Source organism: Melospiza georgiana, chromosome 16 (assembly GCF_028018845.1).
Source record: "Melospiza georgiana isolate bMelGeo1 chromosome 16, bMelGeo1.pri, whole genome shotgun sequence".
Taxonomy (NCBI): Eukaryota; Metazoa; Chordata; class Aves; order Passeriformes; family Passerellidae; genus Melospiza; species Melospiza georgiana.
The window spans coordinates 11,049,009-11,075,947 of record NC_080445.1 but is presented as its reverse complement, the minus strand read 5'-3'; the positions used below and the strand labels follow the sequence as shown (position 1 = coordinate 11,075,947).

The 26,939-nt window shown below is 44.3% G+C and overlaps 1 protein-coding gene across 1 annotated transcript; it reads left to right on the top strand.

Annotated features, from left to right (window-relative positions):
- The first annotated feature begins 9,796 nt into the window (after window positions 1-9,796).
- On the top strand, window positions 9,797-26,474 carry HAPSTR1 (HUWE1 associated protein modifying stress responses). The gene is made up of 4 exons (XM_058035631.1): window positions 9,797-10,193; window positions 10,936-11,016; window positions 15,021-15,296; window positions 23,049-26,474. Exons 1-4 carry the CDS (start codon window positions 9,974-9,976, stop codon window positions 23,291-23,293), a joined length of 822 nt encoding a protein of 273 aa, XP_057891614.1. The 5' UTR covers window positions 9,797-9,973; the 3' UTR covers window positions 23,294-26,474.
- The last annotated feature ends 465 nt before the right edge of the window (window positions 26,475-26,939 follow it).

The window sequence follows — 26,939 nt, the reverse complement described above, 5'->3', positions numbered from 1 at the left end:
TTTCATTTCTGTGCAGAGAAGAGGGCTCCAGAAATTAAGTGATAATTTCATTAAATTATTATCCATAGAAATACACCCAGATTAGTGTGATAACTCAGCTAATGGCATCTGTAATTATTTGATTACACATGCTGAATTATGGATCTATGAATATTAAATACATTAGACACTAATATAAGCCAAGGGATAATCTAACTGTCATGAATTCAGATGAAACAGTTGTAAAAAGCATATGTGCAGTATTAAGCCCCCCAAATGAAAACCAGCAGTACATCCCTTCCCAGCTCTAACTCAATGTGATGCTTCTAGGCTATTTAGAGAAACATATTGCTTTTTAAAGCAGAATAATTATCTTTTCCCCCAAATATTTGAACATCTGTGCATTGACAAACACCTTCTCCTCCATCCTCAGCCCCAACATCCCTTGAACTGCCAGCTGTGGCACAACATGAGCCAAGACACTCAGTCTGCTCCAGAGAAGAAAATAATACATATCCCATATGTATTTTTACAATCTGTTTCCACTGATTCAGAGGGAAGGATCTGGCACACTGACCTTAAGTTGACAGAAATAAATACAAATGAAGCTTTTGAAAGGGATATATGATGGTCACTCCCCCCAAAATGGAGAAAACATTATGTAGAAAATATTATGTGCCATGTGGACTAGACCAATTCAGTTTTGAAAAAAACAAAACAAAACAAAACAACAAAAGAGGTGGCAACAGGAAAGCACAACTTCAGAGGAAGAATAATAAGAATTCCTGGGAAGAAGGGAAAAGTATCAAATAGCTGATCTCATTGCTGTGCTTTGTGACAGCTGTTGGGTTTTGGGTACAGGAAAACCCCAGACCTAAAAACACTTTCTTAAATATCCAACAAGACCCATCTGCTGCCCCTGAAAACATCATAGGTACCTTGCAGCCAGGTAGAACTCACTGCACTCACTGCAAAGGTACCAAAACTGCTCTGAGTGGGCAAGTTCAGTCTCTTCAAACCTGTGGCAGACTTGAGGCAGCACAGGAAACCAACCCAGTGCTCCAAAGGATGATACAGCCCAGGAATTCCCAGCCTCAGCAGATCCCACAGGCTCTTGTCCCCCTGGCACCAGCACCCACCCACAGACAGCACCCTCTGCCTGGCTGAGGGTGCTGTACTGCAGATAAACCACCTGGATGGATGGCATGGCATCCCTGGGCTGGCAGGATGCTTTATTGCAGATAAACCACCTGGTGGATGGCATGGCACCCCTGGGCTGGCAGGGTGCTTTATTGCAGATAAACCACCTGGGTGGATGGCATGGCACCCCTGGGCTGGCAGGGTGCTTTACTGCAGATAAACCACCTGGGTGGATGGCATGGCACCCCTGGGCTGGCAGGGTGCTTTATTGCAGATAAACCACGTGGATGGATGGCATGGCACCCCTGGGCTGGCAGGGTGCTTTATTGCAGATAAACCACCTGGGTGGATGGCATGGCACCCCTGGGCAGGCAGGATGCTTTATTGCAGATAAACCACCTGGGTGGATGGCATGGCACCCCTGGGCTGGCAGGACTCCAGCTGACACAGCCTGCTGCAGCCAGTGTGTGCCAGTGGGAGCACAGGGAATTCAAAACAAATTTCAGCTGACTTTTAGAATGCCTTATTTGTTCTACAAGTTGTACTGGGGTTATTTATGATTTTCCCTCACCATTTCAGCAGACATTTTTACCTCAGGGAAGGCCAATGTTTAAAAAACTCTCCTTCCCTTAACTTATTCCTTCTTCTTTCCTCCCAAAAGACGAGCCAAAGGTGAAGGCATTTGGCAGCCAATATTTCACCTACAGAAGAGAAGAATGACTTAGAACACAGCATTTAGCTGCTGTTGCTTGATGACTTTATATTGATTCATGTCTGCTCTGCCCCTGTAATGTGTCTCAGCAGCTCCACACTGCATGAGGCCAATGACCAGCCTGGGGAATCTGACTAAAAACCAGTTATTTTACAAACACAGTAAGATGAAAAAAATGCCATCAATCTGATCTGTTTTGGCATGTGATGGACAATTGGGAATGCTGACATAAAAGAAATGGAGGGAAACTTCTGGCTGAGAACTTTCGGTGAGTGCCTGTACTTTGTCCCTGTTTGGCTGACACTGCCCACAGTGAAATTTGGAGCAGCAAAAGGAGGCAGAGATGACCCAAAATACTTTGATCTGCAAGGCCAGAACAAGAACTTCAGATTTGGAGTAAAAGGCAAAGAGAATATAAGGAAAAAAAAGAAGTTTTTAGAGAGAGAAACACCATTTCCATGTTTATTGGATTTTAGGGTTTGTTTCTGTCTGTTCCCAGGAGTAAAATACAGGAAGAGTTACAGAACATTTGTTGACAACAACTGACTATAGCAATGGGGGGAGAAAAATGTGCTTTGGAGTAAGTGCTTCAGCATCCTCATAAATCTGCACTGGAATAGACTCTGGCCATTGTGTTTCTGAGGCTGTTACAACAGAGCACAGCGTGATGGTTGCTCTCACCATGGCAACCCAGAAAACTGCCCCATCACTGAAGGTTTGCACTCTGCAACACCCATCCCTCCCTGCCCCAGCTTCTCAAAGGAGCCTGATGCATTCAGCAGTTGAAGCAGCACTTGAAGCCTGAGCCCCATCTCCAGTGGCACTTAAAGTCTCCTGCACTCCATCCAACAGCAGCCACTGGGAGCAGGAGCAGCAGCTCTCTCATCTGCAGAGAGCTATTGAAAAATGGGGTCAAACCTGGGAAAGAGTATTTTCAATTTTTTCAACACAGCAACCTTTTGGGGCCCAGCACTCACTCTTTGTGGAGAGGTTCAATGACCTGAGCTGAGGTTTTGGTTGGGTTCCTCACAACATTGCCCTCTACCACTACCCCATTATGAAGGAGGGGGCTCAGGACATGGCCTGAGCCCTGGGGGAAGTGATTTTAGGCTGCTCTGGGGGAGCTGGAGCTGGGCTCCTGTCACCTCCTGCCACCTCTGCCACAGCCCTGCCACAGCCCTGCCAGCTCTGCTGTCCTGGCTGAGGCTTCTGGCAAGCACCAGCCAGGCAGCCAGAGGTGATAATGTCACATTACATCTACAAACCAGAATTTGTCTGTTTGTTAAACTCTGTGTTCTTTAGTATTTACGGTCCGTTTAATTTGAAACATTTTATCAACACCTCATGGCAAAAACCTTATGCAGTCTGCCTGGTGAGAGAAGGTATTTCATTAAGCACTTCTGGAGTCAGTAGGACATCACCCTCTGTTTCCCTCAGCTAGAAAAGCAGCCACTGCAGAAGAGAAATCACATGCATTACCCACTGAGACTGAATGACTCCACTACCTTCCCCAGCTCATGTTCTGCTTGCTCAGGACAAATTGTTAAGAAGATTTTCAAGAACTGACACTATGGGGATTCCTGAAGTGCAGGTATTATTCCATACTTTTGATGGAGCAGAAGTGTATTATCTCCTCTATATAGGTGGAAAATTGAGCAGAGAAGCCAGAGGACCCATTTTGGGGAGTTTTATGCATCCTACTCCCACACAAACTAAATGAAGTCTTCCCTGGCCAGGGTCCCAAGAGATTACTGGTATTCCAGCTGTGCTTGAATCCTCCAGTAGCTGAGCTGCAGGACTGCAAGTAATATATTTAGTACTTGAAATTCTTTAAACTTGAGCAGTCAGTCATTACACACATAACAACATGGGAGTAGGTGGTTTGGATTTTTCCTACTCAATTGATTAGAGGAGTGTGGGGAGATGCACTTTTTGAAAGAAATAATTTGGTGAAGAACTGAAAGGGCATTGAAGTTGGTATCCAAAATCCAATGTCTAATCTCTGCTCATATTACTGCCCACAACTGTGCACAATATATCCATTTGCTCTTTTAAAGAAAACCTTCGTATTCATTTGTCCTTGAGCAAGCAAAATGTTCAGTAGCTTCAGTGGGGGTTCTGCTGAGGCTCAGAGGCTGGATCAGGGAACTGGCTGTCACAGCTCACTCAGCCATCTAATCCTGCTCAAATCACTCCCCACAGAGCTCTAGGGGTACAAGTGAACCAGCCTGAGCACTCCTGTTGGTGTGTGTCCAGGCCAGTGTGGAAGAGGTTTTACAGCAACTTCTCAGAGCAAGAGAGAAGTTTGATAAGAGGATCCATGTTTACCCCTGCAAGAATTTCCTACCAAGATTGTTGACATAGAAAGCAAGAAAAACAGAAGGATAAATAAGAGAAACCTGCAACTTTCTATTCCAAAAAGCACTTTGTTTGTCTCTTCTGACCAATGAGTAAAGTGTGAAGTTATGTGCTTTGTAAGAATATATAAAAAGCATGCATGCTAAAATAAAAACAGAGTTTGAAGCCTTCTGAAAATGGAGTGTGTTGTTTTGTATTGTCTCCATTTCAAACACGACCATCTCAACCACGACAGGCCAGTGTGAGTTAGTGAGCCAGGCTGAGGCAGGCTCTGCTCCAACACTGGTGTGGGTACCACAGAAAGGGAGGGCATTTGTTCTCATTTGCAACAGTATCGGGTATGAGAAGATGCTGCTCTCCAAAGCCAACTCCAGCAGCACAAAATGAGTGCTTGCATGACTGCACCCAGCAAAGCAAGTAATAAACTCATACTCTGCCTGTGACCCCATTTCTCAGTTTCAGAAGTGGTGGGTTATGTGACATTACTGGCAGTGTGGAGGTTTGCTGACAGCTCAGAGAAAGACATTGGATGGAGACTTCCTGCCAACAAACAAACCAACAAACAAACAAACCAACCCACCTCAGCACAGGATTAGTTTTAGAAACACTCTCACAATCTGCAACTCCAAAGCACTCTGCAAAGTGTGATAGAGCTAACTATGTTTTCTGTCATAGTCTGTGATGCTCTATAAACAGAGAGCAGCTAAATGTTGCAGTGACTCAGAACTGCCTTTGGGAGCATGCAGGCAACCTGCTGGAGACCTCTGGCATCGTGCTCCTCCTCCAACCAACACATGACAGAAAGTTCTGAAACACCTGCCAGCTGCAGTAATTTGCACAGTGCCAAATACCCAACACCCCACCACGAGTTCACATGCAGAGATTCTGCTTTCATCAACACCCTGGTTTCCTGTCTCACAAAGGTACTGGAGAAAATAATCTACCCTACTAGTAAAGGAAACACTTAGATGACCTCCACATTGGTTTTTTACCAAGACTTTATTTTTTTTTCCCAAACCAAATATGTAGTGAGGTACTTGCCCAGTAAAACTGAAAATTGTGTCTCCTACTCTTTTTGGTAGAGTTTGAAGTCACACAATGATCTGTATCTCATAGGAGTCATGTGGTTTTCCCTGCAAAAGGACAGTCTTGCTCCTTGTCTAATTATTAAATGATTTTGATATCAGAGCCCTGACGTGAGGTTTGGAGAATCTTGTTCTCACAGAGTCAAACTGCTTTCCTTCTCAAAATGAGAACAGATTTTGGGCAAAGTCCCTGGATCACTATTTTAGGCAAGACCAAATTGACCAAGCATTACTCAAGTTGCTTTTATGTGACACCATTTTGATCATGGCATTAGAAGTGTTATTACTAAAGTGCTCTCAGGAAATTGCAGGAATGGTGTAGATGCTGTTCATACATGTTTTATTTAAAGTTATCAACATTTTAAAAGCCAAACCAACATGCAACTAACCTTTTTGCAGTGCTTACCAAGTTTTATTTTTTCAGAGCAAACCATTACCTAGGAGCACATATTGGAAAAAAAATCTTTTCATCTTATTTCCTTACTTTTCTACTTCCCTGACTCAAACCCAGGAGAATACGAGGCTCTTGCACCCATAAGGAACCCTCATACTTTGATGCTCTCAACCTTTTTCAGCTGGTTTCTGTTTCAGACTGATCAAGTGTTTGCACTAAGGGTGCTCTATCATCACATTTTTCAGTTGGGAACAGCAGTAACAGCCAGCAGACATAAAACTCATCTGAGCACATCAGGAGCAGCTTAAACTGTCTGATTATGTGATATACAACAATCAGTGCATGGCTGTTCTCTGTGAGCCACACTTCTCATAAATACCTGCTGCTTGCTTGCTCACTCAGCCACACTGTGTTGGACTTCCCCAGGATGAAAAATTTTGTCTGAGAAACATTACAATTTGCAGCTGAGTATCCACCTTCCCTGCTGACCTGCTTTTCTGAGGACAGCATACTGAGAGTCTGACCCCAAAGGACAAACTGGTGAAGAGAAATGAAAATATTGTCACTCAGTTGTTTTTTTTCCTTTGGTGAAATTAATACCTACTCCCTTCAGTTCCTCCTCATAAAATATCATGAAAGTTCTCTTATTCAAGTGTCCAAGTTTGGCTGCAGCACTGTGAAAACATTCCCATGTCCATATTCAGCCATCTACACATTCAGACAATTTAAAATATTAGTGCTCACTTTGGATAGATTGTATTATCAATAAACCTTTTTCTTTCCCCATTCCATATTTTCATAGTAAAAAAAATGTTTTCCCTTATTTATCATTAAATTCAACTCCCAGTAAGAGCCTGCAGAAGGGAATAAAACAAGTCTTCAGAGCCTTCTACAATTAGCATATTCTCATCATGCTCCAGTAATTATCTCCCTTGATACTTCAGTTGGGATGCCACACTGCTCTCATCACTACAGCATTCCCGTGGGGGAAATTAAGAGGCAAAACACTAAGATTACTCAGATTCTACATTTGCCATGTGCACATCAGTGCCCTCGTGGTCTTTGTGCCTCTGACTCTCCTGCAAATCCCTCACCAGCCACCAAAACCAGCACAGTTGTGTTTGTGCCAGGCCACTGACAGTGAGTCAAAAGCACAAAACTTGTTCCTTATTTCTATTGAGAAAAGATTCTTTAGTAAATCAGTGTTGCTTAGAGCTGCTTAGGAGGTGTCAGGGAGAAGTGTTTGGGTGTGTTAAAGGGTTTTGTGCACGGTGCTTTTGTTCGTTTTTCTTCTTTGATGCCTCCTCCACAAATAACCTCAAAAAGTCAATCACTATTGTCTTCATTCTCCATTTAATTCTCCTTCTCTACCTGCAGGACTCATTGGGTACATTCTAGTCCCAGAAAGTGCTTGGCTCCTTTCCCAAGGCCCTAACACCCTTTTTATTTCCAGGTGGCATAAGGAAGTCTATAGATCGAGTTAAATTTCTTTATTCTACCAAAAAAGGGTATTTTTCTAATTTCTAAATTCAGTATCACTATGTTCTCAGTGAAGCCTCTCTCCATTACTATCCCAGAGATCACCAATGGCCACTTCACAAAACTATAAAAACAATTCATACAACTCCGACATTTTCCATCCCACCTGGGGTAAGGTGTGAAAGGAAAACAACCCTCAGAATCCCAGCAGTTTCTGTCAGCCATAGCTACTCCTGAGAACAGTGTGCAGCCAGGTTTGCCTAAATTAAAGCGGGAAATTCGGGGGCTAAGCTTTTACCCAGGATTGCCCAGAGATGCATTACTGCTCCCTGTTTGATTTGCACTGAATGGGCACCAGGCACTGCCAAATTTCAGGACAGTCTGCCTGATAAATCATGACTGACACTACATTGTATTGCAGGAATGAACTGTTTATTTCACAGCTGCCAACATTATGCAACTCTTTAGAAATAGTCAGAAAACCAGATGTGTGGTACACAAAGTACAAAAGCCATGTCTCCTCCTCTTCCATCAAGCTCCCTGTCCCAACTTCTGATCTGAGAGAGCATCTGCAAAGCCCATGAAAGCTGACAGGAAATTCTGCTCTGTTTCTGATGAGGGAGATGAATTTCAGTACTTGACTTATTGGAAAATACTAGAACACAATCCCATCACACATTCCTGTGATGCTTTACAATATTTCAACAATTTAAGAATATAAGGAATGAGTATTCCCAAGTTGTTGGTACTTTATAAGAAATCCTATTCAATAGAGAAGATGTCCTCTTCTGTTCCTTGTTTTTCTTAAACCAGTTGCACAGGAGAAAAATCCATGTTGCACCACAATATGCACTCAGTGCCCTTCTGAGCCCTGGATGATTTACAAAACCAGTTTGGCTGAAGTTCATAATCTTAAACAAGAATAGACAGAGCTTTACCTAGAAAGGAAGGGAATATCCATGCCTTTGTGTTTGTGCACTAGTGTCATATCTGAGATACTTAAAAGCCAGTTTCACAATTTCAGATTAAGGAGACATGCACAAAGTTATGGGTGCTCTTACCCCTTCTACTCCCATGGAATGCCAAGGCATAACCCACAAGTAGGAGGGCCTTAGCAATTAGTCTAAATGGTTTAGGAAATGCAATAGCTGCAGCTTTAGTTTTCAGTTGTCCTCAGAGATGAAAAACCCCAACCCATCAGTTCCAACTACACCCTCATACCACTTCTTTCCCCACTATATATGATTTAGGCTTGAATTCCTGAATGTTTTACAAAGTTGTATGAACATCCAAGTTCAAAAAGGGAACAAGCATGGACTGGATAAAACTTGGAGGGAACAGCCCATAGAGCCGGTGAGTGCTTCTCGATGGGGTGGGATGGGACACATGGGTGGGATGGGCACAGCAGGCTGCCCGGGGCTGGGATGGGCACAGCAGGCTGCCCATGGGTGGGATGGGCACAGCAGGCTGCCCGGGGCTGGGATGGGCACAGCAGGCTGCCCATGGGTGGGATGGGCACAGCAGGCTGCCCGGGGCTGGGATGGGCACAGCAGGCTGCCCTGGGTGGGATGGGCACAGCAGGCTGCCCTGGGTGGGATGGGCACAGTCAGTTCCCCATGGGTGGGACGGGCACACCAGGCTGGGCTGGGATGGGCACAGTCAGTTCCCCATGGGTGGGTGGCATGGACACAGCAGGCTGCCCTGGCTGGGATGGGCACCCCAGGCTGCCCTGGCTGGGATGGGCACCCCAGGCTGCCGGTGCGTGTCCGTGCTCGGTTCAGCGATGTGGGGGCAGATCCCGAGCCGGCTGCCCGGGGCTGGCAGCGCAGCCGGGCACAGCGGGTGCAATCCCCAGGGTACGGGCAGCTGTGCCCGGGCCCGGCTCCGCAGCACGGGGACATTCGCTGCGGCTGGAGCAGCTGGAAGCGCATTTCCATTAGCACGGCAGCCAAGTGACGGGATCGCGGGGTGAACGAGTGTTTTTAAATGTGAGCAAAGCAGCTGTGAATTCAGCCTGCTGGTTGGGACTGTGCCTGCTACAGCGCAGAATCAAGAACTGGTAAATAATGTGTAAAACAGGCAGAGAAGTGATGCCGTGCGTCTGAACTCTCGCGGCAAACCCCTCAGCGGCTTCTGCCGGACGCTGGCCCCGGGCCCGGCCGTGTCACACGGCTCGGCCCTCGGGCCCTGCGCGGCCGCCATCTTCCCCGGGGGCCGGGAAGGGAACCGCCTCCCGGGCGGGCTCTGCCCCTCAGCGGAGCCGCGGCGGCCGCTGCCACCTCCCGGTTCGGCCGCGGACAGCGCCCGCCGGGGCCGCCCGAGGCCGGGAGCGCCTCGCCCGCTCGGGGCGGCCCCGGGGCCGCTGCCGGGGGGGCCGCGGGCGGGGCCGCCTCACGCCAGGGGCGGGGCCAGGGCCGAGGCCGCGCGAGGTAGCGCACTGCGCACGCGCACCGCGCCGACGCCCCCGGCACGGGGCTGTGACGGCGTAACCAAACCTGCGTTAGCCCCGCCCCCCGGGGTGTCCCGCGTGACGGACACGTAAACGGACCAATGAGCGCTGGGGCTCCCGTACGGACGGGCCGTGCCGTGGCGGTGGTGGCCAATCGAGCGCTGCGGGCGGGTCGGGCCGGCTGCGCATTCCCAGGCGCCTCGGCCGGGCTCTCAGTGCGCTCGGGGCGGTGCCGGCGATCGGAGTGTTTGGGGCCGGCGGAGCGACGGGCGGGCCCGGCATGGGGGTGAGGTAGGGCCGGCCCGGCGCACGGAACGAGCGCGGCCGGCTGTCGGGACCGGGTGTTCGCGGCGGTGGGACGCGGAGCCGGGCGGAGGATGGAGGACAAGAAGGAGGAGGGCGAGGCGGAGATCCAGGAGCACGGGCCCGAGCACTGGTTCAGCAAGTGGGAGCGGCAGTGCCTGGCTGAGGCCGAGCAGGAGGAGGCGCTGGCGCCGGAGCTGCAGGACGAGGCGTCGGCGCAGCCCGAGCACAAGCAGCAGAAGCTCTGGCACCTCTTTCAGAATTCGGCCACCGCCGTGGCGCAGCTCTACAAGGGTGAGCACGGTCAGGGGCTTGGGGAGGGCACGGCTGGGGCGGCTGGAGGCCGGTGGAGCCCGAGCGCGGTGGGCTCGGGGCCCGGCCCGTGGGGGTGGGAGCGCCGAGCAGCCGCGGAGCCGCCGGGGTGGGGAGGTGCCCGCAGCGGTACAAAGGGGCCGAGGCGGCGGGAGGAGCGGTGCCGGCCCGCGGCCGCCCTCGGAGACGGACGGGAAAACAAAATGGCGAGAGGGAGGGGGAGCCGCGGTCGCGGCCCGGACAGCGCCCGGCGCGGCCTCCGGGGCGGCTCCTGCGCCGGCCCGGCCGCACCTCCTCCCCCAGCCGCCGGAGCGCTCGGGCCGGAGCGCGGCCGCGGGGTGTCGGGGCGCTCCGGCGAGGGCCGCGCCGGGAGGCTCCGGGCGGCGGGGGCGAGCCCCGAGCGCCGGGGAGGGTGTGGGGGGGGGCCGGGAAGCCCGGCCCTGCCGGCGGCTCCCGACGCCCAGCCCCGGGAAGAGACTCCCGACAAAATGGCGAAGCGGGGCCGGGCTCATTGTGCGGCGGGGCCGGGGCGGGGGCGGCCGGGCGCTCCCCGCCGTGCTGGGGGCACCGCGCCCGCTGCCCCGGCCCGGCCGCTGCCCGCCCGCCCCGCTCGGCCCCGATCCGGAGCTGCCTCCGGAAGGTGGAACAAAATGGCGAAACCTAACATGGCCGTTCGGAGCGGGTGACTCCAAAATAAACAGCGTGTGTCCTTCCCTCCCTGCAGACCGGGTGTGCCAGCAGCCGGGGCTCTCCCTCTGGGTCCCCTTCCAGAACGCCGCCACTGCGGTCACCAACCTCTACAAAGGTAAGGGGCTGCCCCCCCGCTGCCCCGGCAGCCCTCTCCGCCGAGCCGGGCCCCACTCTGCCTCCTGCCCCGGCTTACTCATAAGTAGGGCCTGTTAATGTCTCTTATTCACCCTGATAAAATCTAACCCGAGACTGCTTCCTGAATCTTGCAGGTTTTCCCTGGTCCACTTTAGCTGACGGTAGCTGAATCTTTTCTGTTGCCTCATGTCAATGACTCATAAACTTAAAATCTGTTTTACTTTGAGACCCTTGAAAAAGGGTGTCTTTAACATGTGGCTGTTTCTTGTGAATTCAAGGGAATTGTACAACGGCTTATTAAACAGTACTGAAATTCCCTGCATTGTTTATATTTCATCGTGCATTAGATGTTGGGGTGTCAGTTTAATGCCTTCTCTTTTGTGGTGAAGCAAAGTCGGGTTTAGTGCTCATAAAATTCTGCACAGATGTTATGTGACAAACTTTTATCTTCTTGTGGCACTGAGGCTTCTTAAGTAAGCCTCACAGTTTATTTTAAGCACTGAAATGTCATTATGTCTGTGTTCAGCATGGCTGTAAGAAGGCAGTGTTAGCCAGAACTTTGATAGGAGTGTGCTTTGCGTGTGGCTGTGCTTTAGTGCTGGTTTACTGGGTGTTTCTGAACTCTGCAGTTCTTTGGGTTGTCCCAGGAATTCTTGTCTTCAGGAGGCTCATTCAGTGGCTTTTACTTTATTTAAAGGGTTGTGCTATAATGATACATATCAGTGAAGGCTGAAATTGGCACATTGTGATTCCCATTGTTACTGCCTTCCATTCCAAGGAAGGGAAGTGCTTTAAAATTACAATGTTGGTTTTTCTGGCTTATAGTTGGTTTTGGTTTTTTTTCCCCTTGGTCTGTACAGCATTATCTGTAGATCTGCCTCTATGCTCCTTCATTTGCCTGCAGTTTTGTCATTTTGGATTTGCTTTAAGCAGTTGATGTGTTTGTGATGGGTGATGAGGTTTCTGACAGATGTGGACAGAGCAAGAAGGAAGTGTGGGTGCACAGCCCTCCCTGCCAGAGTGGTGCCTCCTGCAGAAGGTGCATTTGAATGCTGTGTGTGTGTCAGGTCATGTGAAGGGTCAGCACCTGAGAGCAGGAGGTGCTGGCCTGAGGGTGTGGGTCACTAGAACATGTCTGGGGACAATAGTCATTTGAGAATGGTGCTAGAGTAGCAGCAGGTAGTGTTAATACATTGTCTGGAATAATTACAGTCTGTCTTTACAAATGGCTCTCCTCTACAGCATCTTTATTATGAAGACTTAGACTGTTTATTTCTGGTTAAAATGTTAGATTACTTCTGCTGTAGGCAAAATGAGCCTTTTTGTTGGCAATGATGTGATTAACTGATGAGGAGGTGATTGGGGAAACTAGACTTTAAGTTGGAAGGTGACTTTGGTCAGGTATAATGTAATACTTCCAAAACCAGCACCTGAAACAAATGTTTTCTTCAGACAGATCCTAAAGTACCTGAGTTACTCAGGAATGCCATATTTCAGTTTTCAGTTAACTTGTAAGCCAGTAGAAATTTGGTGATAACATGGTAGAGCCAGCTGAACACAGTCACATCTGACATGTTGGAGTCTCTTACTGTGCTTTCCCTAGTGGTGAACATGGCTCTTAAAAAAACTCCTGTTTTTCACATTCTCAGTACTGTTTGTTTTGGAGGACTCTGTCAAAATACTGGAAGAATACTTGGTGGGGTGGACTGAACACCACAAACTGCCTCTTGCCTTGTCAGCTGCTTTCTGATCTGATAAATACTTGGATTTTTGAGACATCATCTTTTTAACAAGAACAACCCGAGGAATGGTGCATAATGAGAAGGCCATGATGTCTTGAATGTCAGCATTTCTTCTGAATATAGAGTAGAAGTTTAATATCACACCACACTCATGGTCTTACATCCTGAATTTCTGGTGCTGGAGATAGAGACTGCATTCAAGGTACTTCATTATCTTGATTGCACTAAAAAAGTCAAGGCATGGCTTGTAATGTAGGATTTAGAACTTAAGGCCACTGTGGAAAGTTCTAGGTATATGTTAGAATAAGACTTCTGAGCCTACAATTTACCTTGTTTTTATTTAAAAAAGCCCTGAATATTTTCTAGTGTTTATTTTGACTTAGTAATTTCAGAATATATGCAGCTTGACTGCTTAGGTTTTGCTAGCTTAACTTTGTAAACAAAGTGGTTGTGGCTTTTCCCATAAAAATCTAATGTACCCGGGGTAATGATGCTTGAAACTTCTCTGGGCTGCATCAGCAGTCAGTGTTTGACCTCATACCTAGTTCACAGCTAGCACTTTGTAAAGCATTCTCATACACAAAGAAAGCAGGGTATTGATGTAAAGCCAGCCTCCAAGCCTCAGAAGGACCCTCCTGGTATTTCAGGAAGTGATTAAAGGAGTATTTTCAGTTTCCAAGTTGGCTCCAGAGTGTTTGGGCAGCTTTTGCTGCCAGTGCATTGGAGTCCGGGCTGCTGTGCAGTAGAAAATGGCAGGAGGAATAATCTGTCATGTTACCATTGCTTTCAGAGGAATTAGCATTTGTAAGTGTAGCCTTTGGATTACAAAGTAGTACAGGCAGAATACTCTTAGAGTGGATACAAATAACAGGTTAAGTTACATTTGTTTGCTTGTTTAGTTTAAACTCCAAAAGCTCCAAGATTAGCTCACTTTGAGGTGGTTTTGGTCTGTTGTTAGGTTTGAAGTGCTGCTCTTTGGCAGTGTAGATCTCAGTGCTGTCTTTCATGGTCTGTGCACTGGTGCCTTAGAATACAAGTCCAGGAATAACATTTAGCAGTAGAACTTTCTGGGTTCTGGAGTGTGACAAAGCTACATTAGATGTGTATGTCATTGTTTGTACACCAATATTTTGGGATAGCTGTTCAAAGAAATACATTTATCTTCTGGCTTTTGCTGTGGGCTTCATTAATAAAACAAGATTATGAAATGCTGTTTAAATCAGCTTTGCCACATGGAAAAAATCTATGGAATTCAAGTAAACAAAATTGGAGTGGATATGTTCATGTCTTCTAAGGAGCAAGAGCAACATAGGAGTATGAAACTTTACATGAAACTGAAATAGGTGTTGTCAAAGCTCTGATAGCAAACCTGTGATGAACAAGATGAGCATAATTGTGTGGTGAACAGGATTTGTCCCACCTGTTACTGTGGTTTGAAACTTACCCAAACTGGTGGCCAGAAATACACTTCCCAAAGTTTGAAAGCAACTTAATACATTGGAGACACAGCTATAACTGATGTGCACAGGTGACTAGTTACATTAACAGAGAGGGAAATTGCATTTTGTAGTAGGATTTATTGTAAATTGTGTGTTTAAAACTTTTCAATATCAAAATTGCCATGGGATCCTAAATGGGGAAGGGAACTTTCTTAGCCTTTGTAAGTGATATGTTGGCTAATTGAAAGACACTGGGGACATTTGTGTTCTAACTAGTTTCAAAATTGTGGCCTGTGAATTGCTTCTGCAATTGAAATCCAGCTGAAAATAGAAGAACTTGAAAGAAATCCTGAGTTTTCTGGCAGTTCCTTACCTGTCAGAATGAAGAAAAGCAGTTACTCCTTTCTTATGTTGGGGCTTCCTGCTGTATTGATGCACTGTGTGTGTCTAAGTCTGTTGTCCATGGATTTCAGTATCTTCCTCAGCCTGACAAGCTCTAAGTGTGTTTTTAATGTAAATAAACAGTGCTGTGGTGTTGACCTGAAGTGTAGTAAATGCTGTTTAAGTGGAGCTGGAGTTGCTGTTGGCTATCTGAGGTGTAAAGAGGATGGAACATTTTGGCCAATACTCTCTTCAGGTTTAATGGAACTCCTCTTTGCTGCTGCAGCCACCTTGGTGCTGCTTTATGGTGTACCCTGTAAAGATGTAGATCCTTCTTCTTTGCCATGCTTGGCAGGAGGCCACATCAGTGCTGTCTGTACATTGCTGTGTAACACTCAGAGAATTTTTCTGTCCTCTTGCAGAGAGTGTGGATGCCCACCAGCGGAGCTTTGATTTAGGAATCCAGATTGGCTATCAGCGCCGGAATAAGGATGTGTTAGCCTGGGTTAAAAAACGCAGAAGAACTATTCGAAGAGAAGACTTAATCAGCTTCCTTTGTGGAAAAGTCCCTCCTCCAAGAAATTCTAGAGCTCCCCCAAGACTGACTGTAGTATCCCCTAACCGAGCTACTTCAACAGAAACTAGCTCATCTGTAGAGACTGATTTGCAACCCTTCCGTGAAGCCATAGCTCTGCATGGTAACTGCCACTTTTTCAATACTACTTGGTTAACACTGGGTGGGGGTTTTTAAGGTGTGTTTGGCATATCATAATGTGTCGTGTACCTGGTGTTCCAGCTGGAGGTATCACCTTCATTCTTTAAGGGAGCTTTTGCATGTATAAGGCATGTGTTGGCTGCTAAAAATTTGTATAGTTGAGTATTTTGAATGAAGAAATGATACTGAATAAAAAGGAAATTTGGGTCTGTGATATTGCACAGCTGTGAACTCAGCAGTTAAGTTTCAAGTCTTGGTATTGTTCTTGAAGCATGAAGAGACTTGGCATTCATAGCAATGCTAAAGTAAACAGAATTCTTGGAAAATGGCAATGCTTTGCTAGCAACTAGTTAAATATTAAGACTACTAGCAAATTTTTGGAGGCTTAGGGAGGGAATTTGATGTCTGAGGCTTCTGTCTCTAGCTCTTAGTACCTTTGTTAGGCACTAATGCAGTTCAGCATTCTACTGATAGTACCCTGGAGAGGGTGTTTCAGTTACACATTTTTGAAATAACTGAGCCCTGTTCAGAACTTTGCTCTAGTTCACTTTCAGATTTACATGTCTTGCATGTCATACTGAATTGCCTTCCTTGCCATCACCAGCAGTGTTGGGTGTATCTCTTTTCAGAGATGAATATTCAGTAGCTTATTCTGTATTGGATTATGATTGAGCAAGTGATAGACAGATGTGTTTTAAACTGCTCTTGAGGTGAGATGGGGCAGTCCACCTCTGGGTTTTGTGCCTTCTAAAATTCAAAAGGGTAGCAGATACCTTGAGGTACAAACCCTAGACATTCTAAAAATGAAAATGAAGCTATCTAGAAATGCAACCTAAATTAAATTTTTACTGTCTGGATATTCTCAGTGTGGGGTAGAATTGATGGGTTAATTAGAAGCATGAATTCCTGAAAATGCAGATTTGGCTTCTGCTGTGCTCTGGTGGTTTTTGAAGATGCCCAGTCCAGACACTGTTACTGTCTAGGTGACAGCCATTTAAACCAAACATGCTTCCCTACTCAGTCATGTTGGTTTTGGCAGTTTCCTGTCTTATACAGAAGGAGGCTAGGGAATTCTGTGCACCACTCTTGCTTATTCAGTGTAGATAAAATTAATTTCATGAGAGCAGCTGCAGAAGCTGGCTCTGACTGTGGTAAGCACCCTCGTAAAAATGCTTTTCTGTAAAGATAGTTGAATCTGTGAAGTTGGATTTAACTGGAAAGGCTCAGTCTCAGGTGAGAGGAAGCTTAGGTAGACTCACTTCAGCACAGTGAGCTCTCTGAATAAACTCAGAGGCATTTTTATTGCTAAAATGGCTCTTTTTGTGTCCATGTATTGTTTCCTAGCGTCTGCTTTGCACAGAGCTGATTTATGGAAGTCACTTTTCTGTAGCATGAGGATCTGAACAATGATATATATATATATAAAGTTTTCCATATTTCATGATGTAATATAGGGTCATGAGGAAGTTCTGTCCTCTGTAGTGGTACTGCAGGGGCTCAAAATGTACTTTTCCCCTTCATCAGCTGGTTGACAAGATTACATGTCAGTCACCTTCTGGATTAGGTTCTCCTCATATCAGTTTCAATCTGGTCCTTGACACAAATGCTTTTGTGCTAATCCTTTAGTGACTAGGCTTCTGTTGGGCCTCATACCTGTTTTTAGGTTGTTGCCTACAATGTTTGCATTACTCCAGCTTCTCCCCTTTTTTTTTCTTCAAGGAAGTTGTGATTAAGCAATCTCATGAACTCATTTCCTATTTATTGTAGGGCTGCTCAAAACTATGTTTTGATTTTGAAACCTGCCAAGGATCTTCAGGTGTTTGTAAATTATGCCTGTGCTTATCATAATTTTTGGCACATTGTTTGAAAGTGCTGCTTCTGAGTTTCACGAGGGAACGTGAGAACCTGGTGATAGTGAGGAGCAGTCCAGGCACAGAGGTTTTGAGAGGAGTTTCCAGCTGGCATGTAAAGGTGGGAGGCTGTTTTGTGCTGCTTGGCTTCTGGTGGGAATAGAATATTTGTTGATCATGTGGATGGGTTGAATTAGCTTTGAGGGATGATGCTAAAGCTTTGCTGCTTGCAGCAAGACCTCTTTTAGTAAAGCAGGGATAGATATGAATAGCCCATGGCACCAGGTAAAGTGGAAGCAGAGCTGGGGTATTGACTTCTCAGAAATAGGTACTATTATATGTCTAAAGATCATGGCATTATAGCTTGCTGATCTTCCCCTTTGATGGTGGAAAATACCTATTTTTCATAATCTAACCCCTAAATGCATCATAAGCACAAAATTTTGACAAAAGCGGTGGTAACAAAATAGCTAATACTTCAGTATTTCCTGGAACATCAAACACAGTTCTAGGTGTGTGCCCTAGACTAAAGCATTTGAGATTAGCATCCTTTAGGCATCAGTACAATCTTTAAACTGTATGCTTCAAAAGAAATATCTTAAAACTGAATTTTTGTCTTCAGGCCTGTAACCTCTGACCTGTATTTTATCTCTGCAAGATGGTTGACAGTTTTTTGGGCAGGATATTGACCCCAGAATTTAATCTTGTGGTAGTGATTATCAAGTCTTTGTACTACAAGAAAACTTGAGAGCAGAACAGCAGAGAAGAACCTTTTATAGCAGCTAAAAGCAAAACTATCATGGCAAAAAATTAGGCATGACAATGTTTAAGATATGATCTCCCTGTTCTTTTAACTCCATAGCACTTATGCTCTGCAGTTGTTACTGAACTCTTGAGTGTTACTTAGTGAGAAGGAGACTTTGGAACCTTACTCTTGAGAGAGCAAACTTTGGTAAACATCTTTTCCTTTATTATCAAGCTTTTCACTGTTAGCATGCTGATAGGTAACCTTGAAATAAAGCAGGGCTGATGACTTGAACTGTGAATATTTGAAAAGAAGTTCAAGCCTTTTAGAAAAGCTGAGTAGTTATCTCAAGGTAATACATGATGTTTTACTCTGGAGTGCCAGTGCAGTTTTCTGAAACTTTAATGAAACATCAGTCTAATGCTTGGTGTTTTAAGATGTGGTAGTAGAAGATAATACCTTTATTGTCCAACATCCTAATTGCAGAGTTGGGTTTTTAACTTCCATTAGTCCCTGAAATGTCATTGCAGCCAGGGAAAGTATGGATGTGTCTTCACCTACTCTCTGGATGTGTATTGACATTTCCAGTTCTGTAAGAGCTGAGTTTCAAATGACAGAATTCCATCAATCTGAGCTAACAGTGCAGGACTCCCAAACTCTGCCACGTGCTCAGCCACGTTGTGCCTGGCTGGAGCTGCTGTACCAAGGGTGGTGCACAGCCCCTGTCCTTCACTGGGCATGTGCTCTGTGTTTAACTCACCATCCTCCCAGCAAAATGGGAGAAAATGCTGGGATTTCAGGAGGGGCAAGAAGCAAACTTGGAAAGGTAATCTTGAAATGCATTTGGCTTGATCAAAAATAAGGTGAATTTGGGGGAAAAATAGGGCAACATTACAGTGAGAGAACATTAGTTCTTTTTCTCCTTGGCTTTAAAGTTGATGTGTATAATTCATGTGATTTGGCCTCTGTGGGGTAGGGAGAGCACTTGCACATAGAAGTTTGTGACCTGCCCCCTTAGGAGTCTGAATTCCCACTAGGCCTTTGTGTTTGCTTCTCAGAATATTGAAGTGCAGTTTAAAACATGGGCACTTAGCAGAGTGGAGAAGCAGCAGCTGGTAAAAGAGGGGATGGGAAAGCAGAGTTCAGATTGGTCTGACACAGGTTAATTTAAAGGCTGTATGTAAATATTGCTGTGATGGAATTGTGTATTGCTATGTGCTGCTAAAACTTGCTCTTGGAGCCAGTATTATGGAAGGGTGAGTATGACAAAGGAGTGACAAGGATCTCTGTGCATGCTATTTTGTATTTATCTGGGGATTATTAACTAATTCCTGCTTTAGTCACACTACCTAAGCATGAATGTTCCTTTTGATACTTCCTGATTAAAACTTCTAGAAACAGAGTTAGTACTATATGGAACAGTAGCTACCCAGTATATTATGCTGTGATAGTGACCTGAATGAGTTGTACATGGGCATGATTGTAGTGCAGATGAAACAGCATTTACAGTTTGTTAGACCAGTGGTGATAAACTTGCTGATTTTGAGTTGACAGTTGTATTTTGTAATCCATGAAACATATTTTCAGTCAAGCATTCTAATATCTTGATAGTTTTGGAGTGTACTTAGTTATAAATTGGGTAGTATTAGTCACAACTCCTTTCAATGGTACTGTAAGACCTTTTAAAATATAATTTATTTGTAAAGTCCTTGTCTGTGAAATGTCACTTTGTTAATGAAAGATATAACAGGAATGAGAATGTACTTGGTACTGCAAAATGTTTGAGATTTGCCTTCCACTTCAAACCTTTCCAACTCAGAAGGGGGGGTCAGAGCCATGTGGGCCTTCTTAAAGTCCTCAAAGAATAAAGGAGATGTCCCTGGTAGAAAGGAGTGGGAAACTTCAGAGGTGGGTGTGAGATTGTGGGAGAAGTGACAGCAGCTGTTTGGATCTCTGTCCTGTTGTGTGGACAAAATCTCTGTCCTTTTGTATGGACAAAGCTGCTGTGCCTGTGGTTAAGGCCATATTAATCACAATACAGAAATTTGAGGTTGGGAAGTGGTGTTTGCTGACAGTCATGTCATTTTACCACTTCCTAGTGCCAGTTACTGCTTTAAATGCTTTGGGAAGAGCTCTGAGTCTGCTGAAAGCTTGAACTCAGAGTAATTCACAGTAAATGGATTTTCGGAGATTTTCCTCTGCCTTGCCACAGCGTCCCAAGGAAAAGCTTAACTCTTTACCCTGTTGACTAAAAGTGGATTTCTTTGAGCCTTGCAGGTTGTTCTCAGAGATGTTGGTTCCATGTAGTGGCATCTTGATATTTGTGTATGCCTTGAGTTTGCTTTGACTTTTCCACGTTAGCTCAATTAGCCCATCCTAATGTGCAAATCCAGACTGTGATCTGAGTGTTTCATTTGGCAGTTCTGCCCTTCTGGGTGGATGGCAGTGCTGTGGGATGTGATTCACTGCCAGGAGCTGAGGCTGTCAGTCTGTCAGTACCCAGCCATGACTGGTACTAAATACCTGGGTGAGCTGCAAGATTAACCTGCAGCTCAGAGCCCATGCTGTGATGCAATATCCTTGTGTTCTGATCTCTAGGAATTAATTCAAAGCTACTCTCCTACCTTAGACACTAAGTTGACTTGAAGATTTTAACTTGTAATTATCTGCTGAATGTTGTTTGTGTATTTAAATGTACAGTGCTTCAGCATTACCTAAGTGCTGGGAAGTCAGTGACTGCTTTAGGCATTGCTTATGAACTTTGGCAGTCTGGTTTAGAATATGCTGCACTGTTACAGATACATCTTTTAACTGTATCAACTCTTTTAAAGAATGCTTGTTACTTGAAAAGGCTCCACTTAAAAACATAGTTGTTGAGTGATGCCAAAAAACGTCTTTTGATTTCACAAGTCAGTTTTGGGGTTTATTTAAATAAATTTTCTGCCCTTACTTTGGCACTAGATCTAGTAAAAAGATGTCATGGTAAAACTGAATTACTATGTTGCTCCTTTGGTATGAGTTGTATAGCAGTAAATAACTGATAAGTGATGTAAATTGTTGACTCTTAAGTGTAAGTAATGACACTGAACTTGTGTGGTCACAGCAGTTTTGCTTGGAATAGGGATGTGGGGGAAATCTCTACAATCATTTTGGATTTGAAAAAATGTCACCTGTATGCTGTCAGATTTTTTCCAATTTAAATGTACAGGATGAATTAATGTTTTATTCTGCTGTATATCATGCCAGTTGAAATTAAACTACTGATGTCTTTGAATTGTGAAGTGATTTGTTGCCTGCCCAAATTGTCTATGTTAGTAGTTTATGCAAGATATGGTATCTGAATTGGCTTTTTCTCATACATTTGTCATCAAGTTTAGCTGCATTACTTTCTTTGGTGGATGCATGGGAAATTCTTTTCCTAATGGTTTGAATTTAAGCTTGACCTTAATCCTGCGAATACGATCATAAACTTTATTTCTGAGTTACCTTTACACTAAAACAGCTGCTTCTGCTTAAACACTTTCTGCCATTGTGAATGAGCAATGATTTTGCTATTAACAAAATCTGCAGGGTGCCTCTTAGGTTCAGACCATGCTTCTGGGCCCTTTTGAGCACCACTTGGAGCTGTAAGCAAAAGCCCTAAGAAAGAATCAGTGATTGGTGGCTGTGTCTACTGGTTTGTTGTGCAGTGCCGGATCTGTGTGAAGTATTTCCTGTGCTGTTACAAGTTGGAAGCTTTAAATGTCCATCCAGTAATGTTCAGTGGAGTGAATTGGTTGGGCTGCTCCATCCTGACCTGTGTATCAGCCTGCCATTGCTGCACATGGCTTTTAGACTTCAGCTTCTCCTTGAGGTTTCTGGTGACTGATGTAGTTCTGGCAGTCCTCTCTTCCCAGAGCCTCTGAAGTTGCCTCTTTGGCCTGCCAGCAGCTGGTGGATTGGGCTTTGTTAGGCTTGACTTGTCAGTCAGTGGTTTTTGGCTGCTCATTTGACAGTCCATGGAGATGGGAATTAGTGCATGCACAAGGTTTGTGATGTGGACAGAGCTATGGAATATTTGAGACTGGAGAAGGGAGCTCTAAGATTTTGAAGGTTACTGAGAGAGGAATCTTCCTGGACAGTTCAGCATTTCCTTGTTCTTATTGTTAGAACATATGCAGATCTATCCTTATCTTTCATAGGGCCTACAGATGTTTCTGTACTCTTCTGCTAATACTCAGGTTTGGAAAAGTTATGATAGTAAAGATGTTTGTCTTACCTCTGAGCTCCTGTTTATCTCCAAATATAGCCTGAATTGGAAATTGAGAAGAGTAGTTAGACTTTTGTGTATTAGTCCTTACTAAATTTGTTTTAGAATGTCCCACTTTTGCAAAATTGTCATGTTACAGAAGGCAGAGGTTAAATTAGTATGGAAGTTCATGGTTGTCTTTTTATGGCCTTGTTTCTACAGTAAATAAACTTCAGTTTGATTCAAATACTATTAATCTGAATACAAACCCAAGTACTTGCAGGGTACCTGTGACAGTGATTTGCATCAGAACTGTTGACAACAAATTTCGGGTGATTGTCATGTGGTTTTCCTTGCTTGTTCTTTAAGTGCATTTCTGAATTTAATAATACTGATGTGTTGGCTGTTGGTGTTAGCCATGGAATAAAAGTTGTATTTATGAACTGGCTGTGGTGTGCACCTGTGTGAGACCTGCTGCCACAGTGCAGTTTCCTTCAGGGAGTGGAAAGGAGCAGGGTGGTGGTGCTGACACAAGACCAGGTCAGTTCAGCTCCAGTCCTTGGCAGGGCTGTGTAACTCTTGGTCCAGTGTGAAGGCTTTAAATTGAGATTATCTGCTCTTGAGTATGTCCCTGTTTTGAACAGCATGTCATGCCTATGGAGTTAATGTTTTTCAGAGTGTGCTGTTACATCCTGGTGTATAAGCTCACTTCTAACATCATAAAAAACATTTCTGGTAACTACTGGATTGTTGCACAGGCTGAAAGCTGAGAAGGTGTGCTCTGGACTGGAATGGTACAAATGGCAGGGTGAAGTGCCTTTAAGGTCTCTGTGGAATGGGGCTGAGTGCAGCCCTGTGGGGACTGAACTGTGTGTGCTGTCTGACTGAAGCCCTTTTTCTCTCTCTCCCCAGGTCTTAGTGGTGCAATGGCTAGTATAAGTGTTCGCTCGAGTACCCCAGGCTCGCCTACTCACGTGAGCAGTGGCTCCAATGCTAGTCGAAGGAGAAATGGACTCCATGATGTTGATTTGAACACTTTCATATCAGAAGAAATGGCACTCCACTTGGACAATGGTGGAACTAGAAAGCGTACCTCAGCCCAGTGTGGCGATGTCATTACAGACTCACCAACTCATAAACGCAACAGAATGATCTAAACTGCAAAAATTTCAAACCCACCATGCTGCTTGAAAGCCACTTGATCCTCAGAGTACTATTGAAAAGGAAACATGAGGCCATCTTTCCATATTCACTGTTTAAGACAAAGAATTCAATAAATGCCATAACGGAAATTTTAGATATTACATTAGATGCCTCTTGTAACTGCGGCTTTCTTAAACTATATTCTTAGCAGAGGACATCAGATATTGTGTAGTAGTTAGCAAGATCATCATAGGCGAACATGTATCTGTTCCAAGGCTAAAAGTGACCTTACTTGTATTATTAAAGGGAAAGGAAATTTCAGATGTTTATTTGGCTATAGAATTCTTTTTTTTTTTTTTTTTTGTCCTTTATTTCCTGCTTTGAGTATTTGCTTAAACAGTATTGCCAGTTTGACTGAAATTGTCTACAACATGACTTGGCATATTTGTCAAAACTGCAGGCTTCCATTTTTGCAGCACTGTACCATGCACCTAGTTTCTGTATAGTAACAGTGTGCAAGTTATAAATATTGGACTGTACCCTTTTTAGTTTTAAAAGCAGTTGATAATTCTGGTGATTGTGTGATAATGTAAAGAGGTGCTATGATGGTCATGCAATTAATACTTAATATTGAATCAATACAAGGATCTTTATTGGATTCACTTTGTGTGTTCTAGTGCTCTGAAGTAGCAATATTAAACTTTTCCCCAATTAACTTCATAGGCTTTTAAATCAGTTTGAGAAAATATATGTACTTATTGGTATTATCCTTGTGGTAATCATACACAGTGCAGACTGCACCAGTGCTGACCTAAATTTAGAGAAAAATGTCCTGTAATTGGAAAATAGGCTTTTCTGTTCAGTATTAGTGAAGGGTAGGTTTTGTGTACACCCATATCCTATTTTACATTTCTTGTGAAGTAATTGCCCATTGCTGGGGAGGGGTGGGAGGAGAGGGAATGTGGGGAATAGTTGGAAAAGGGGTGTGTTCTAACAAGTAAGACTTCTGGTCACATGTGGAAACTTGGACTAACTTAAGATTCTGTGATGCCATCCCCCTCAGGAGGGAGTGACATGCAGGTTCTGTGAAGTGCTAAGAAAATAATTTAAAACTGGAAGTTGATTATAAAACTCTGGATAAACATGCTGTAAGCATGAGTTAAAAAGGATAAATGGCTTTCTTTTTGTGTTTAGCTTACATTCATAGGATTGAACTCTGGCTGCCGTAACTTAAGCATAGTCTAAAACTGAACTAGAGATCAAGACTGATCTGCTGCAAATCTGTTTCTGAATGGGGAAGGACAGATGTCAGTCTCAGAGTGTCCTGACTATTTTTATATGTAGAGGGAGGAAGTCTTTGGTGGAGAGCTCTGGCTTTAGGGCCTCTAAATCTCTGCCTTGGAAAGGGACAACACAGGAAGAATAAGAAAATGGAGAGCTCCAACCCTGCACGTTGGGAAAGGGGTATTTAGAGAGGTGGTAATGCATGCTTTAACTGGAAGCATAGGTTGATCCTGGGATTAAATGTAGTTCTGCTAGATTCCCAGTACTAAGAATTGTGGATTCTGGCAAAGTTAAGGCACCTTGAGCTCCATGTTAATACACAGCTCTTCAAGACTTTTGCTTACGTGCTTGTAGAGTCAGATCTCTTTTGTATTATCTTTGCTGTTTGAAGCAGACTTCACTGTAGGTTTGCCCTTTTTACCCTCTCATCGATGTCTGTAGTCAAGGCAAGACAGCAATGCTGTGTGAGATACTCAGGGCTCTCTACTTGAGCCTGCTTTCCTTGCCTTGTGGTGCTTCCATCACATTTCTTTACACCCAAGAGCCCTTGAAGATGTCAGTAGTTGCACAGTACTGTAGCAAGAGGCTCTGCAGTTCATGGACAGCTGTCAGAAGCGTCCAAAGAAAAGTGCTAAGAACTGCTCCAACCCCCACCTGTGTTACATAGCTGAACTTGCACATCACTTGAAACTCAGTATACATTAATTTCAGTTACTGCTATTAACTACAATTCATAAGGTTTAGTTTATGTAAGATGTTAATACTGCATAAAGCTAGTTTCTTTTGGAGACTGCATTTTCAGCAAAGATTTTGAAGATGGTATCTGAATATACATTAGTATTTATTAGACTATTGGCAGAGGGATTTTTCTGTTCTAAAAGAAAGGTGGAGTCCTGAACAGAAAGGACAGGTGTGAGAACCATTCTTCAGCTCTACTGTTTATTTTTTAACTGGCTTGTACAAGTAAGATGCTTATGCTGTGCAACTTCTAACACACTTTATTCTTGATGTGGTAAAGGTGACATTGTACTGGGACCAGTCCTGCACACAGGGACTGAGCTGTAGCAGTGCTGCTGGTCTAGCCCAAATACAGAGCCTGTTCAAATTACTTCTCCCCTTTCTTGCTGTGAGATAAATCTTGTTGATGCTCTGAAGCATTAATTCAGGCTATTACCATCTAAAACTAAATTTGTCTGGCTTCTTATTTAATTTGTGCCATTTTTCTTTGAAAGAAAGCAGACTTTGATATTAAACTGGTTGCATTAATGTTTTTTTTGCTTGTACCTTAAATACTTGGCAACTTTTGATTGTTTTTCATTTAGCCCCAACTGTTGTTTGCTCTTTGACCTCTGCCAGAGTGATCAAAAATGCATGTATTCATCTGATAAACACAGGGGAACAGGTTGTCTCTGAAAAAAAAAAAAAAAATAAAAAGAAGTCCAGTACCTGTTGCTTTGAAGACTATTTCTTGTGCCAGTGTAGAAAACTGATGTTCTGGAAATAGCTTTCAGCTATATCCAAACTGTAGCTCCTGGAGCCAGAAGTGAGTTGGTTTTCAGTAGGGAACACTGACTGGAGAGCTGTTTAGTTTGGTACAAATGGTGCTTACTTTTGCTTTCTCCTCTGACTCGTGCAGTTGCCCGGTCTCTTCTCCGTGTACATCCAGTCTAACCTGAATGTGCGGCAGTTACATAAAGTACATCTGCACTGAAGCTACTGAGCTTGGCTTGCTTATTAATGAAGTAAGTTTTAAATGTTCAATTGAAATCTATATTACAATAAAGTCATGCAAAAATGATTTTGGTTGAAATTGAAGTCCTGCAGTTAAACTTACTTTCAAATGTGGTTTACCCAGCTGGAGTAATAGAAACTCTAAGTCATAATAAACCTAATAAAAAAAAATACAACTAATCAGGCTGTTTTGTAGTTCTTTGAAGTTTCTGAATAATACAGTCCAATCATGCCAAACAAGATGTGATTAGTGTGAGCTGACAGGCTGCCTTGGTTGTGCAGATCAGGATTTCCCTTGAATGCACTTTGGTGTAGCTTACACACAGGGTTTTGTTTTGTCTCCTTCAGACTAATGCTGGTACAGAAAATTGGGGTGTACTACATCTGTACAAGATGTTCTGCAGACTTCAACATCACTAATACTTAAAAGAAGCATCTTAAAGATTTAAGTGGCATAGTTTAGGAAGTTAAGTGGTGTTGACTTCAATAGTAGAGCTTTCCAGTCTTTTGCAACAGTCTCTTTGGACTTAAGTGAAATCAGGTGCTTTAATTAGCAGCATTTCCTGCTTCATGTGGGTGTCCCTAAACCTGCAAACTATTTTTCACTTGCTTTATCAGCAGGGTTTAGAATTCCGTTATGAAGGA

Coding starts and splice junctions, on each gene's coding strand:
- HAPSTR1 (XM_058035631.1), top strand. CDS start 9,974: ATGGAGGACAAGAAGGAGGAGGGCGAGGCGGAGATCCAGGAGCACGGG. Junction 10,194..10,935: donor CGTGGCGCAGCTCTACAAGG/GTGAGCACGGTC, acceptor CCCTCCCTGCAG/ACCGGGTGTGCCAGCAGCCG. Junction 11,017..15,020: donor GGTCACCAACCTCTACAAAG/GTAAGGGGCTGC, acceptor GTCCTCTTGCAG/AGAGTGTGGATGCCCACCAG.